Below are 14,151 nucleotides of genomic sequence, written 5' to 3'. Positions count from 1 at the left end.
TTGAGTTAGGGTGTTTGCATGGTAAACGGCTTTAGATATTTGTTTTTTGTTTCCTTTTCCCTCCTTTACTGTTCCATAATGACCCGAATGCAATACTGGATGCTCAGGCTTCAATCACCTAGAGTCCAAATTACGGCTGTAATATTTTCTACAGCGCAAAGATAATACAGAGTCTTTACAATGAATATGAGTAAATTTTTGGTTATCCCCATTTCTTTAAGTGGCCGATTACTGTGACGACTGCAATGTGACCAAATTTTCCAATCATTCATGCAATGCTAGTCCAATCTATTTGGATGAAACGAGGGAACTCTGACGTGCCTCCTTTTCCCTTACAGAGAATCGTAGCATGAATTTCACTAGCTTACTAATTTTCTTTGCAGCCCACATCACATTCTAGCTAGTAAGTTATAATAAATCGATAACCTACACATTTAGTCCTTGAAGAAGATACAATACAATAATAGCATCTTTCTTTTGCATCGTTGAGGTTTATACGGATAGTGATAGTCTACAATCTATCTTAAGTCCACCTGTTCAACTTGAACTCCTCGGACATTCAATTACGCGAAGCCGACAGCAAGGTGCGATAACTATCATTGAACAAGCCAGCACTATTTTGTGCCAGTACGAGCGGAAGCGGGAACGTTTTCTAGCAATCGTTCATTCAACACAATACTCGATTCTCTTCTCTGACGCCGCCAACCCGATTGCTATCAACATGGACCTCCAGGATATTCAATCGTACATGGTCTCGTCCATGAACGAGATCACATCGACTTTTCAAAAGGTGCCTGGCTCTGCCATGCTCATCCGCTACATTCAATCGAGTTATCAGGATGATCCAGTCAGATCAGTCATCGAATTGGTTCTGGTTATCTTCTTCATTAGATATTTGCTGGCGCCTAGTTATGTGACGCATAACAATAATTTTGTTCAGTTGACGGAGGAGGTGAGCGGTCTTCCCTAATCAGATTGGTCTGCAAGTCAAAGTTATGGAAACTGATCTAGTAAATTGCCAGGAAATCGATGACTTGGTAGACGAGTGGCAACCTGAGCCATTGGTTGCAAAGATGACTCCTTTTGAAGAGGCAGATAGTGAGAAAACGCCCATCATCGTAGGGTGAGTTTGACTTCCCCTTCCTCAATATTCTGCTTATGCAGTGTGCTAACATAAAGAAGGCCCACAGGACCAAAATCTAAGCTCTCAAATGGCCGAACGGTAACGAATCTCGCATCTTACAACTTCTACAATTTCGTTGGCAACGAGCAAGTCAAAGAGAAGGCCATCCAAACTCTCCGAACTTATGGTGTAGGACCTTGCGGACCCCCTCAATTCTACGGCACTCAAGATGTACACATGAAAACCGAAGCGGACATTGCATCATGTTTGGGAACGGAAGGATGCATTGTCTATGCTCATGCATTTTCTACGATTTCGAGTGTGATACCGGCATTTTGCAAAAGAGGTGATATTATTGTGGCGGATCGAGCAAGCAATTACTCAATCAGGAAGGGTCTGCAGATTTCTAGAAGTACAGTCAAATATTTCGAACATAACAATATGGAAGATTTGGAAAGGGTATTGCAGAAGGTAGTCAAGGAACAAGCCAAGAGACCGTTGACCAGAAGATTTATTGTTACAGAGGGATTGTCAGAAACAGTTGGTGATTGCGTGGACTTGCCCAAGCTGGTAATTTCCTCAAATCACATCCTACTGCTCGTGTGCATAACTAACAGATCATTAGATTGAACTCAAACGTCGTTACAAATTCCGCCTGATGTTGGATGAGACATGGTCCTTTGGGGTTCTTGGTAGAACTGGTCGCGGTCTTACGGAAGCACAGAATGTGGACGCATCACAAATTGATATGTTGATTGGATCATTAGCTGGACCTCTCTGTGCCGGAGGTGGATTCTGCGCAGGCTCAAACGATGTGGTAGAACATCAGCGTATCACTGCTGCTTCCTATACTTTCTCCGCGGCTTTACCAGCTATGTTGGCTACTACCGCTAGCGAAACGCTTAACATGCTACAAACTAATCCTGAGGTTTTGGTACAATGTAGAGAGAATATCAAGGCAATGAGGGCTCAGCTTGATCCGAGAAGCGATTGGGTTCACTGCACCAGTGCCGTTGAAAACCCGGTGATGCTCCTTGTTCTCAAGCAAGATATTGTCAACTCCAGACGTCTAAGTATCGAAGAACAAGAACGTATCATGCAAGAATGTGTTGATGAGGCAAGCAATTCTATCACTTAATATTGGTTCTATCGACTAACTTGTATACAGGCACTCGCCAATGGAGTAATGATCACTAGACTCAAAAGTATGCCCGTCTACTCGGGTAGCAATGGCAAAGATGAAGAGTGGAAATTACAACCAGCACTCAAAGTATGCATTACGACAGGACTCTCGAAAAAGGAGATTGAGAAGGCTGGTGTCGTTATTAGACATGCTATTACGAAAGTCTTGACTAGAAAGGCGAGTAGTAAGTTGGCCTTGCCACTGGCCTAAATTTACTGTTTCCTCGGCTGCATTTTTAGTAGCGGGTGTTTCTTTTTACATGATAGATGATGGATGATGGATGAATAAGGGGTCATTGGGTTTAGCGGTTGGGAGAACGGGTTGTGAAGGGAGCTAGAGGGGGGTTGAAGAGCTGTAATGTATAATAATGGGGTACGTGTATTTGATATGAGTATAGACCGATGTATATAAATTAGAAATTACGAATGAATATCTTCACTTGGGAATCGTTATGGCACATTGCACTTTATGGGCGGGATTTTTCTCCTTGGGAATGAGATTGTTCGTAGATACATTTATATTTTGACATTTTATGTTCATTAGGTTTGTTAACTGATATATTTGGGGGTAGATAGGTGGATGTAAAAGTTTCATTAGGATGTTAGTACATGAGTAAATTGGGAATGGGTTGTAGGTAGAAGAAGAAGTATATGTATGGGATGTTTCAACAGGATTTGAAAATGTTTGATTTGGATTATTTTGGGCGAGAGTCTAGGTTTGGGTTTGGGTTTGGGTTTGGGTTTGGGTTTGGGGGGTGGAAATGGAAATGGAAATGGAAATGGAGGGTAGGGTATGGAGACGGTTTTGATAGTTCAAACTCCAGAGCGTGGTTGGTGTTGGTAAATTATTGATTCAGTCGCAGAGATAGGTATGATGTACCGTATGCGTCTTTACTTCACCGACGATGAAGAAAGAGTGTGAACTTTGAAAAGAATCTAGAAGGACTCTCTCTGTACTTACTACTCTGCGAATTACCAATTTCCACTTATTAGACTTGTTTTCCCTGCGATCCGATCCGGTTCACCGTCTCTCTTGTTCTTCCTTCTTTGACTTTTCTAGAATGTGATGGATGATGTACGATACCGTCGAGTCAATATAATGAATAATGAATGGGCTGATGATAAATACCTCTGCAGGTACCAAATACTACCAATCAATGAGCCAGTGACTACCTAGCCAGTGACATTCGAATGGTACCTGAAAGGATAAAGCAAAGTCTGGAAGGAAGACTTGGCGCCTCGTGGCCTTGTTGATTGCCGCTATAATGGAATGTTAGGGCAGAGTGATGGAGTGATGGAGTTGCAGATTGGCAGCCTGGCAGGGCATGAATGAAGGTTTACCAGGGACTTGACTGGGAACTAGGGGCGGCGACGGATATGTCCGGTGGGCTGGAGTGTTCACCTATGACGATTTGACAAGAGCTAGTACACATGCATATTCACACACACACACACACACACACACACACACACTCACTCATACACATCAATGAAATACAATATCCCGTATTACATGTTCAACTTCTCACTTCCACGCTCTTCCATCGAATAGTATTTCAATTCAAGTCAATCCATACCATCAAAATCAACCAGGTGAACAATTTTACTATGAAAACTCAAGACTCAAGACGGCGGGGGTAAATTCACATGTGCACAAATCAATCTTGCAATCGGGCTCGGAAGATTTTCTGGTGCCATTCTTTCGAATCGCCAATGTTCGTTCATCCATCGGTTACGTCTTACAATAGGGAAGGAGATCCATTTTTATGAGCACCAATCTCGATCCAATCGGAGGACCGCGGTAGGGATTGCTGCAGCCCTGTTCTGCAGACTGTACTGTACCTGACATATACACCGACCGGCGGCCAGGATTTGGAGATTAGTCGTGCGGCGGCTGGGTGAAGTGCTGTGGGAGGGATTGATCCAATAGGTTGTGCTTTGGGGGCGAATTCAGGAATGCGTAGGAAGGGGGGTCGTTTGATTAAGGACCACGTAGGTCCTGGGCGATTGCTGGGATCTCTTGAGTAGGTACTAGGTACTAGGTAGGTGGGTTTGGATAAGGTTCCGGATTCCACAATTTCTTTGGAACGGGTTGTCACTTGTAAGTTGTAAGTCGTAACTTTGCGAACGAAAAGTTTTTGTATGCGAGATCTGGTGAGGTTGGTTGGTGAAATATTATGAGTTGGTAAATTGTAATACTCCCAAAGTGGAGAGTGGAAAGGGAGAAAGAAAGGTCGGGAAAAAGAAGGTTCTCTTAAGCTTTTGAGTCTTGGCCACACACGACATTGGATAACTACAAAGTACTGATGACATCCAAGCAACGTTGAGGGAATATACCTAGGTAATTTATGATATAAGGTTGTTGTTCGGGGATACGCATTGCATAATAGTAAGTTTCACAAATTCGGGGGTAGGGGAGGTATGATAAGATTACAATTTGCGAGTAGGTAGTAGGTACACCAAAAAAAAGATGAGATGAGAATTGAGATGTAGAAATGCCGAATCAGGAAGGAGAGGAATATACGGTCGAGAAGTCGAGAAGTCGAGAAGAACAGAATGATCAGAGTTATGGTCAGACTCCGAGGGGTTTGTGATTTGGAGATGAACAGGAAATCTAATATTATTTATTGGATCTGTACCCATCTACCTCATATGTACTTATTACTACTCGAGTATGTGTGAGTGAGTGAGTGAGTGAGTGAGTGAGTGAGTGAGTGAGTACAGAAACATAGTAAGTGCCCAGGTACAGTCAGAAAGTGTCAGAAGTGTCAGAAAATATTATTATGATATATAAAGTGGATACTAGGTATATATTATATATATATTGCTGTAATATGGAAAGAGGTGGTAAAATGGTTTGTACCTGTCACACCCAGAAATCCTGGTTTCATCCACTTTCTGGATCTTCAATTTCATTTCAACCGGTCAAAAAAGTTCTTCCATGTGGTGAGGGAGCTCTTGAGTTTTGAGTTTTGAGTTTTGAGTCTTCATCGAGGCCTTTTGGGGTTGTGGCCAGATGTGACCTTGAAGCCTTGAAGCCTTGAAGCCTTGAGATGAAGAAGTTGAGATGAACCTTTCTTTCCTTCTCCTTCTCCTTCTCCTTCTCCTTGCCCTCCCTTGACCAGACCAGAATTAAGACCCCATATGTTCTCTTTTTCTTCTACCCCATACATCATAATACATGTTATTATCATGCCGCCTTCACTCTTTACAATCTTCAATCATTACTAGGTACTGGGTAATCTTTAGACTTTAGCTTTTAGTCTTTGTAAGTTATAACTTGTTACATATAACATATACTAGGTAACTTATATCTGACATCTTATATCTTCCATTCTTCAAACTCCACACACGCACACACACAGTATTATTCCTCAAATTACCTTGACCGGGGAAAACAAAGTTGGTCTTTCGCATCTTCTAGACTTTTTGATCTTCATAGATACAGAGGGGCATCTCTTTCCTCTTTGGTCCAATCTCATCGTCAATTAATATCTCTCTCTCTCATCCCCGGCCAACCTCCACCATCATACCGTTATCCCGTTCGTGGTTCGTGGTTCGGATTAGACTTTGACTGTGACTTTGATCATTTCTTGATCTTTCCTTTCCTTTCCTTCCTTCCTTCCTTCTTTCCTTCCTTGCCTTTCTTTTGCATCGGACTTCACCTTCACTTGATTGGTCCTTCACTTCTTAACAGTCAACACCACCTGGGCAACCAAAAAAAATCTGACTCTCCACTTTCTTGAGAGTGAATTGCGGAGTGGAGTTGTAAATTAAAACAAGTAAGTGCTTCCGTAAACAAAACCAAGCCTCCTCCAACCACAATAATAACAGTCTCTATCGTTGCTTCCTTCCTCTACTTTTGATGTGATTATCATTCTCCACCACCAGAATTAATAAAGTCTCTAATCTCTTTTCAGAAAGTCGAATTGATCTTCGAGTTCTCATCACTATCCTTCAATATCGACTCACACAAACATATACACACACTCTCTCTCTCTATCAACGACGATTTGATAACCAGTCAAATCTCACAACCTTCCTTTTCATTGATTTCTTGGACCTAGAAGTCTTTCAAAAATAAAGTCGACAATTACAATTGCAAAATTTGCCGCGCATCTTTTGCTTGCATTTGCCCAACCCTCATTGATACCTTGAAACCTCGAGATCAAGTCACTCATTTCGATTACTCCCAAGAAAATACAACATTCCTGTCGTCGTTGTTACCCAATTGAGACTAAGCCTTCTTGACGACAACATTCTCAAGATCACATTTACATTCCAACGACCTCAAAATCCAAGGTGGGTTAATTTCGTTCCTGTTTTCAAACTTCACCGAGCCATTCTCGCGGCGTGTAAGGTCTTAGAGTCCTAGAGATCAACATGGAATTTCCTACCCTACCCAAGGAGTTTATTTGACTCCAATACTTTGGGTCTTGTCCTTCTCATAATCTCATAACAAATACATATTTCCCTCCTTGTCTTATTTTTGCTTATTTTGTCAACTTTACATTGGACCTTGAACTAACCGCTGGCCGGCAATAGATAGAATCTATTTCGACTTTCAAACCAACACATTCTTTGTCTCAATATCACATTCATTATGAAGAGCGCCATCCTGTCCCTCGCGGGTTTCTCCCTTGTCCAATTGACTTTGGCTCAACCATTCAGTATGTATTCGCTGGCGCAATCCATTCTTACAATACTTATTAACACATCACAGACCGTCATAATGCTCACCGGGCCATTCATGACAAGAGAAATTTGGTTACAGTGGTTGATACCGTTGTCGTCGCGGCTACCGAAATTCCAGAAGTCATCATCTATGTTAGCACTGACGGTACTCCTCTTTCAACTACTACCAAGTATATCGACAACGAGCCAACGACCATCTATCAATCGAACCCATCCGTCGCTACCTCGAGTGCCGCCACTACGACTACTCCAGCTGCCGATGTTCAAGCTGCCGCTGCTGTTGCCGTTCAACCATCCACTCAAACTACTGCCGATGCTGTAAGCACACCGGCAGCTCAAGCTCCAAGTGTAGAAGTCTCTGCCGCCGCCCCTGTCGCAGTTTCTGTAGCTTACACTAGCGCTGACGCCCCCGTTGCCGCTACTTCTACTAGTGCTGCTGCCTCCGTTGTCAGCTCTTCCAGCAGCGCTGCCGTTGTTTCGGTCCCAGTTTCTTCGAGCTCTTCCACCACTTCTTCTGCTGCAGCCGCTTCCACTTCAGCTGTCGCTGCATCATCTGGAGGATATGGATTCGCATACTCTCCTTACATGGCCAATAACGCTTGCAAGACTCAAGACCAAGTGAACGCAGACTTTGCCGCAATTCCATCAACATACTCTACCGTCCGTATCTACGGAACGGATTGCAATCAAGTCACCACTACTTTGGTAGCCGCCAAGAAGTATGGTTTCAAGATCTTTGCTGGTGTATATGATTTCGCCGAGGTTTCATCCGAAACTCAAGCAATTGTAGATGCTGTTGATGGTGACTGGAGTTTGATCACTACCATCTCCATTGGAAACGAGTGGGTCAACAACGCTGTGACTGATGCTGCTGGTGTTGCCAGTGCCGTCGCTACTGCTAAATCTATCCTTTCTGCCGCCAACTACCCTGGAAAGGTTGTAGCCGTTGACACCTTGGCTGCCACTAAGCTTTACCCAAGTCTTTGCGACAATGTTGATTATTGCGCCGTCAATTGCCATCCTTTCTTCGATACCAACACCGCCGCCGATGCTGCTGGTACCTTCCTTAGCACCCAAATCTCCGAGTTGAGAGCCCTCTTGTCCAACCCTGATATGGACATTGTTATCACTGAGACCGGATGGCCATCCGCTGGAACATCTCACGATCAGGCTGTCGCCTCTCCTGAAGCTCAGACCACTGCCATGGCAGCTATCAAGGATCTTTTCGCTTCCAACGCATCCAACGTTTTCCTTTTCAGTACATTCAATGATTACTGGAAGGTCAACACCGCAGCTCTTTACATGGCAGAACAATCCTGGGGATACCTTGGAAACTCTCCTGCTGATGTAGCAGCTGGCTTGGTCTAAATTCTCACGCAGACCTGACCTGAATGACGATCTGATCTAACCTTTGGAGTATTCACGGCGTTCTTTGGGGGTTACAACCAATATGTACATACATGTGGTGTGAACATACAAAACTTTTTTCTGCTATTATTGTACTTGATGAAGTGGAAGGAATTGATGAATGGAAATCTGAGATAAAACATGAGTGTATTTCATACTGTTGAGAGCCGACTGTTGGGTACTAGGCTCCGAGTATATATTGCGCGCGATTCGTGGTGGGGAGATTAGATGGGCTGAGGGTGCAAAATGGTGCTGTGAGCTTGATGATAGGATGGAGATACTTTTCAATTGTACATATTGTAGTTTTTATTTGGAGGGATAGAAGAGAGAAATGACGAAACCAACCTGAATTGATGACATGATAATCGGGGACTTTTTAGTCTTAGTTTGTTTCGTGTGATACATGATGTGGTGATGGGATCTATTGAGGGTCTTGAGTGATCTGAACCTCGAGGTTCAATGTTTATCGAAGACGGCATAGGAGCCGGTATGATTCGGCCATGCGAACAAGATCCGCAATTGATTGTATCAGTCTCTCTCGTTCAGATACGAGGAATCAAGCGTATGTTTGAATAGGACGAAATATCGGGATTGCAGGAGTGGTAGAGAGTTGAGATTTGAAAGCTGGAACTGGAACTGGAACTGGAACTTTGGAAGTCCTTCTTTTAGCACCTCACGTTTGCCGGATAGAGAGAAAGGGACTATGTAACTTTCACAATTGCTCTTGAAGCAACCATATATACATATGTATATTGCGGACGAGATAGTTGGAATCGGAAAATTTTGAAGAGGTTGGAAATCGAGACATTCGATATTCGAACTCTTGTGGTTGGTTTTCTGGGGGGGGGGAGGGGTGTTGATGGTATTGTGATGGTGTGTAGGGTTGACTTGTCTTCTCTTGGGGGTAGAATTATGGTGTTTGATAGGTCGCTATTTTCTATTCCTGGGAGCTGGGGAGGGGGATCTGTTTGGGGGTTTGTGGTGTGAGGGGGAGGGGGAGGGTGGGAGATTGAGAACAATATTGATTTGATTTGGTTGATTGGATGGGAGTTTAGGTTTAGATTTAAGTTTGAGTTTAGGTTTAGAGAGGTGAGGAGGCGAGGAGAAGATGGGGGGCTAGAGTTAGCGGTTTTGATGATTTTTATAGATTATTATTTTACAAAGCTGTTGTGCTTCGAGCATGACATGTTTTTGTGTGGTGTGGTGGAGATTTGTTGTCTTGGGATGCTTGGGGATGGAGATGTAAGTGTGAAGTTTGAGGAGGTTGGAGGTTGGAGGTTGGAGGTTGGAGGTTGAGATGGGGAGGATGATGCCGAGGAGAATGATTCAGTACATCGTAAAGAGTTGGGGGTGTGCATAGGCGTGGATATGAGGATGCCTATGGGAGTGACAGGCAGGGCAGGGGAAAGCTATATCGTTTCGAGGCAATTGAAAGTCGAATTTGATATTGTCATAACGTCGGGTTGCTCAAAGGGAGACCTAGGAAGAGGAGATTGCATGCTACGTATTTTCTGCCTACGATGGATTCGTCACAACACGTCAAGATCTATCAACAGAAATACAAATTGGCAGTATAAATCTCAGACACCAAGTAGCACACAAGTATCATGGAGAGTATCAATAAATGAGAGGAACAGCGTTCAATTGTCTACCCTCATAAAGTGGTCGACCTATTTCTTCACCATCATTTCCTCCCTTTCTCATCACATTCAACTAATTTATGCAGCGATGGTAACCTCAACCTCAACACCAGCTTCGATGTTGATGATGATTTGCTTGACAACCTCGGTAGGGGCGTTAAGACTATTATGCAATTAGTATTTTGTTCTCTCTTTAGATTTCTCTAATCCTCTTGATCTGATGCCAGATTTCCAATTGTAAAGAATGCGGGAGGGACGTACTCAATGAGACGCTTGTGGATTCTCATCTCGAAGCAATCCCAGGTCTTGGAACCTTCACCACAAGGGGTTTTACGGGTGGTAACCTTCAAGGTTTGGGTTGGGAGACGGACTGGTCCCTTGATGCGGAGATCCTTTCCCTTGGCACGCTCGATGAGCTCACGGCAGACCTTCTCGAGGGACTCAACCTTCTTGGAGGTGAGGGTGATTCTGATCTTGTGGGTTTTCTATGAAAGGGGCGATAGGTTAGTTTCATAATATATATTTCCAATTCGATGTGCGATCTGGACTTCGCGCAAACGAGGGGGGGATGTTGATTGAGTTTGGAAGAAACGTACTGGGCCTTCACCGGCGAAATCCTTATCCTTGTTGTAAGACATGTTTGCTGATAGATTGAATGGATTGATAGAATGGGATTCTATCGATTGATGTTATTCCTTCAAGACTCGAACGATGGTTCCAGTTGCGGCAAAGTGATGAAGGTGGTCGTAGAAAAAGAATTCTGAAATTTGGCGCGAAGATTGGATAAAATTGTAGATTCACGAAAACTGTGGGAAAAAGTCTTGGCATTACAGGGTTAAACGAATGGATTCCATTGGTTGAGGACTACATCGATGGGGTCTCACGAATATTAATGCCTTAACATCTTTTGCGTGGCATGCAACTTCAATTTAAGGCATCTTCATAATTTTCATCCAAGATGCCATCATCATTGATTTGATAGGTGGGTCAAGTTGATAAGTGTGGCCGAGTGCAGTAGCAGCAGAAGTAATTTGATGGCATACCTACATATTGAGTCAAACGGCGAGAGCATTTATTGTACATATTTTGATACATTTAAATTCTTCAATTGCACTTTCTTCCTTTCGCCAAACACAATCTCTTAAAAGTACCACACGACCAAAACTTTCCAATACATTTTGGCTTATTCAAGTTTCCATCAAATTAATTGACCAGACGAGGAAAGCACTGGTGTACCACACAAGACCTACTTCCACCTATTGACTTGGCCTCAATATATCATCCTAGCTCACGAGGTCACAATTACTTCCCATTCTACCGATACTACAGCAGAATTTAGAGATGGCTTCAAAATCAATAGTTCTCCCACCTTTAGTTCCATATCCCAAACTATCATGGAGGTCAAATATGCTACCGGGAGAGTGGGAAGCTTGCTTAGATGCCTGGATATCTCTGACTGAAGCACATCTGTCAATACCATCTCCAGATTTTGTACGAATATCAGCAAAAGATGAATCCCTACCGAACTTCCTGGCATCCTACTTTGCCGAAACGGCTCTATCACATGACGAAAACTCGTTAGCCAATCCCTCAAAGACCAAGCAACTTCGCAAGCAAGCATATCTTCTGTTCTATAGGCTGGTTGGCGTTGACAAGTCACCTGAATCGTTACTGCGTTGGGAAGTTCTCGCAGATGTATGTAAAGTTTATGGGAAGGAGAAGGGCAACAAAGTCACAACATTGGTATGGAGCAAGCACTCTTCAGTAATCGAGGGCTCGCTGGGCAGTGTCAAGAGCTTGTTGACAGAAGAACTGGATGCTGGGATTAAGGGAGATCTCAAAGGTTCGGAAATACAATTGAGACGATTAAATCAACTGTTACACGCTTCTCCTGAAGCAGCTTCGTTCTTCATGGCTGGGGATGATTTCGTGGATGCTCTTATAAGTTGTTACAAGCTCATGAATCCACCACTACGAAAGGTCATCATCTCTACTATCTATCTCTGTATTATTGGGCTTACAGAAGGCCCCAAACCAAGATTTTCATTACTCGTCGACCGACTTTATTCCTTGAGTGCTGCGGCTGAAGCACATAAGAAAGGTCCAACTAATGTGAATGACTCGTTGGTTGCAGAGTTGGTCACAGTAACACCTGTGTTGAAGCAACTTCAACAAAGAATCGATGCTAGTGGCTCGGGGTCGAGCAGAGCAAAGTCTGTGATTGCTACTTTACAAGGTTTTCGTAAACCTGGAGGTAGCGGCAGGCCTGTACGCCTTTTCAAGAAGAAACCTAACAAAGGCAAGGGATTGGCCGACACTGATGATCATGAAAATAGTAGTGTACACGTTCATCAGATGAGTCTCATATCACAAGTTCAGGATTTGTTCCCAGATCTTGGATCAGGCTTTATTGTGAAATTACTTGAAGAATATAATGATAATACGGAGGAAGTCATATCTCATCTTCTGGACGGATCCCTTCCACCAAGTTTAAATAATGCTGATCGACATGAGGAGTTGTATGTGCCCTCATTCTTCCAAACTCACCACTCTAACCATTTCTATAGCGAACTACCCAACGAACCATCTTCAAGTCACAACGACCTAGTACCTCATTCAACTCCCCCGCAACTTCCTACTCGCCGCAATATCTTTGATGATGACGAACTTGACCAGCTCACGGTTGATGCATCTCGCCTGCATTTCGGACGTCGCAACCCCGATCAAACCGCCGATGATGTGCTCCAAGATCGCTCCACCGCTCCCAATAAAGCCGCAATTCTCTCCGCACTTGCTGCTTTCGATTCTGACGATGACGAAAGAGACGATACATATGATGTCGCCGATGTCGGCGGAACAGTTGATTCTGCCAACCCCGAAGAATCCAACCCTGAAAACAACTCACAACAGAGTGCACATGACGAAACCCTCTTCCGTGCCTACAAGTCATCACCAAGCATCTTTGCTAGGGATGCAACCACTCGTAGAAGCAAAGAAAGAGCAGCTATAAGACAAGATACAGGCATGACGGACGAAGCACTCGAGGGGTGGGCAGTCATGCTTTCTCGTGACCCTAAGCAAATGCGACGACTTGAAACACAATTCGCCACGTTCAAAGGAGAACAAACAAGTTTGGAGAGTACGTCGTGGAAAGCTGTTGAGGGGGAGGAAGACGGGAATGGAATTGGCAATAGGGGTAGAGGAGGCCGGATTAGAGGACCGGGTAGAGGTGGGAGAGGTGGCGGAGGAAGAGGAAGAGGCAATGGAAACGTGGCGGGTACGAGTGGTGATAAGGAGACTGACGTCGCTAGACAGAGGAAAGAAGCGAATAAGGGATCGAGAGCTAATCATAATCGTAGGGAGGGAAGGGCGAGAAAAATGGCTAGGGGGGGATTTCCGGGGTAGTGGAAAGAACCTTCAAGTATGGTAAGGTTGAATCGAAGAAAGTGAAAAGCGTAGATACCTTAAGATTAATCTCGATAACATCGACTTGTTAATCATCATCCACATACTTTCCATGGCTCTATAGCACGTGCCTTACTCAAATAGGACGAATTTCGTAATTCGGGGAAAGGCCAAGGTCTTGAACGAGGGGCGTGGAAGTGAAGCGAGACCATGGAGGTTGAGGATTGGGAGGCCGTGAGAGCGCAGTAGATTAGGACAGGATACGAAGTATAATAAATAGTATGATGATAAAACATGTTTCCGTAAAGTATGAGTCGAAAAGCAAGAAGTAGTAACAGCTATGAATTAGAACCCTGTTGGTCGAGACTCTTGCGCTTGTTGCTCATTGGGCGAATTCCTAATCTAATATGACCTCTGTGAAGTCAAGACGCCCAATCTCCTCCTTGCGTGACACCAAATCCACAACACTAGAATACGCACATTTTGTTAAGAAAATAGATATCTTCATATGAAAAATGACCCAAATGATCTATTACATGGCATATTCTATGATATTAATGCATCATATCCTTACTATCTATACATGCCCAAACCATGTCCGAATTAAGCCCGTCAAAATCACAAGCACCACTTCAACTAAATTGAAAATTTCATGACCTTCCCACTAATACTCCTAGTGAATCTTCCTTAATACAAATT

At 43.7% G+C, this 14,151-nt stretch overlaps 4 protein-coding genes across 4 annotated transcripts; 3 read left to right on the top strand and 1 right to left on the bottom strand.

Annotated features, from left to right (window-relative positions):
• Positions 1–721: 721 nt before the first annotated feature.
• On the top strand, positions 722–2,516 carry EAF02_011139 (uncharacterized protein; the record flags this gene model as incomplete). The annotated part of the gene is made up of 5 exons (XM_038907185.1): positions 722–952; positions 1,023–1,123; positions 1,183–1,693; positions 1,749–2,240; positions 2,292–2,516. The coding sequence occupies 5 exons, from the start codon at positions 722–724 to the stop codon at positions 2,514–2,516; spliced, it is 1,560 nt and encodes a 519-aa protein (XP_038752929.1).
• Positions 2,517–6,908: 4,392 nt separating this feature from the next.
• Positions 6,909–8,368, top strand: EAF02_011138 (uncharacterized protein; the record flags this gene model as incomplete). The annotated part of the gene is made up of 2 exons (XM_038907184.1): positions 6,909–6,975; positions 7,029–8,368. The coding sequence occupies 2 exons, from the start codon at positions 6,909–6,911 to the stop codon at positions 8,366–8,368; spliced, it is 1,407 nt and encodes a 468-aa protein (XP_038752928.1).
• Positions 8,369–10,125: 1,757 nt separating this feature from the next.
• Positions 10,126–10,685, bottom strand: EAF02_011137 (uncharacterized protein; the record flags this gene model as incomplete). The annotated part of the gene is made up of 3 exons (XM_038907183.1): positions 10,126–10,210; positions 10,309–10,532; positions 10,644–10,685. The coding sequence occupies 3 exons, from the start codon at positions 10,683–10,685 to the stop codon at positions 10,126–10,128; spliced, it is 351 nt and encodes a 116-aa protein (XP_038752927.1).
• Positions 10,686–11,148: 463 nt separating this feature from the next.
• Positions 11,149–13,809, top strand: EAF02_011136 (uncharacterized protein). The gene is made up of 2 exons (XM_038907182.1): positions 11,149–12,566; positions 12,615–13,809. Exons 1-2 carry the CDS (start codon positions 11,389–11,391, stop codon positions 13,450–13,452), a joined length of 2,016 nt encoding a protein of 671 aa, XP_038752926.1. The 5' UTR covers positions 11,149–11,388; the 3' UTR covers positions 13,453–13,809.
• Positions 13,810–14,151: the final 342 nt, after the last annotated feature.

The sequence above is a fragment of the Botrytis sinoallii genome, assembly GCF_014898435.1.
Source record: "Botrytis sinoallii strain Bc 23 chromosome Unknown BSIN_030, whole genome shotgun sequence".
Lineage (NCBI taxonomy): Eukaryota > Fungi > Ascomycota > Leotiomycetes > Helotiales > Sclerotiniaceae > Botrytis > Botrytis sinoallii.
This window is presented reverse-complemented; position numbering and strand designations above follow the sequence as displayed.

Excerpts from the sequence above, each read along its gene's own strand:
- EAF02_011136 (XM_038907182.1), top strand. The coding sequence starts at position 11,389 with ATGGCTTCAAAATCAATAGTTCTCCCACCTTTAGTTCCATATCCCAAA. Across the intron at positions 12,567-12,614 it reads GCTGATCGACATGAGGAGTT|CGAACTACCCAACGAACCAT; the intron begins GTATGTGCCCTC and ends CCATTTCTATAG.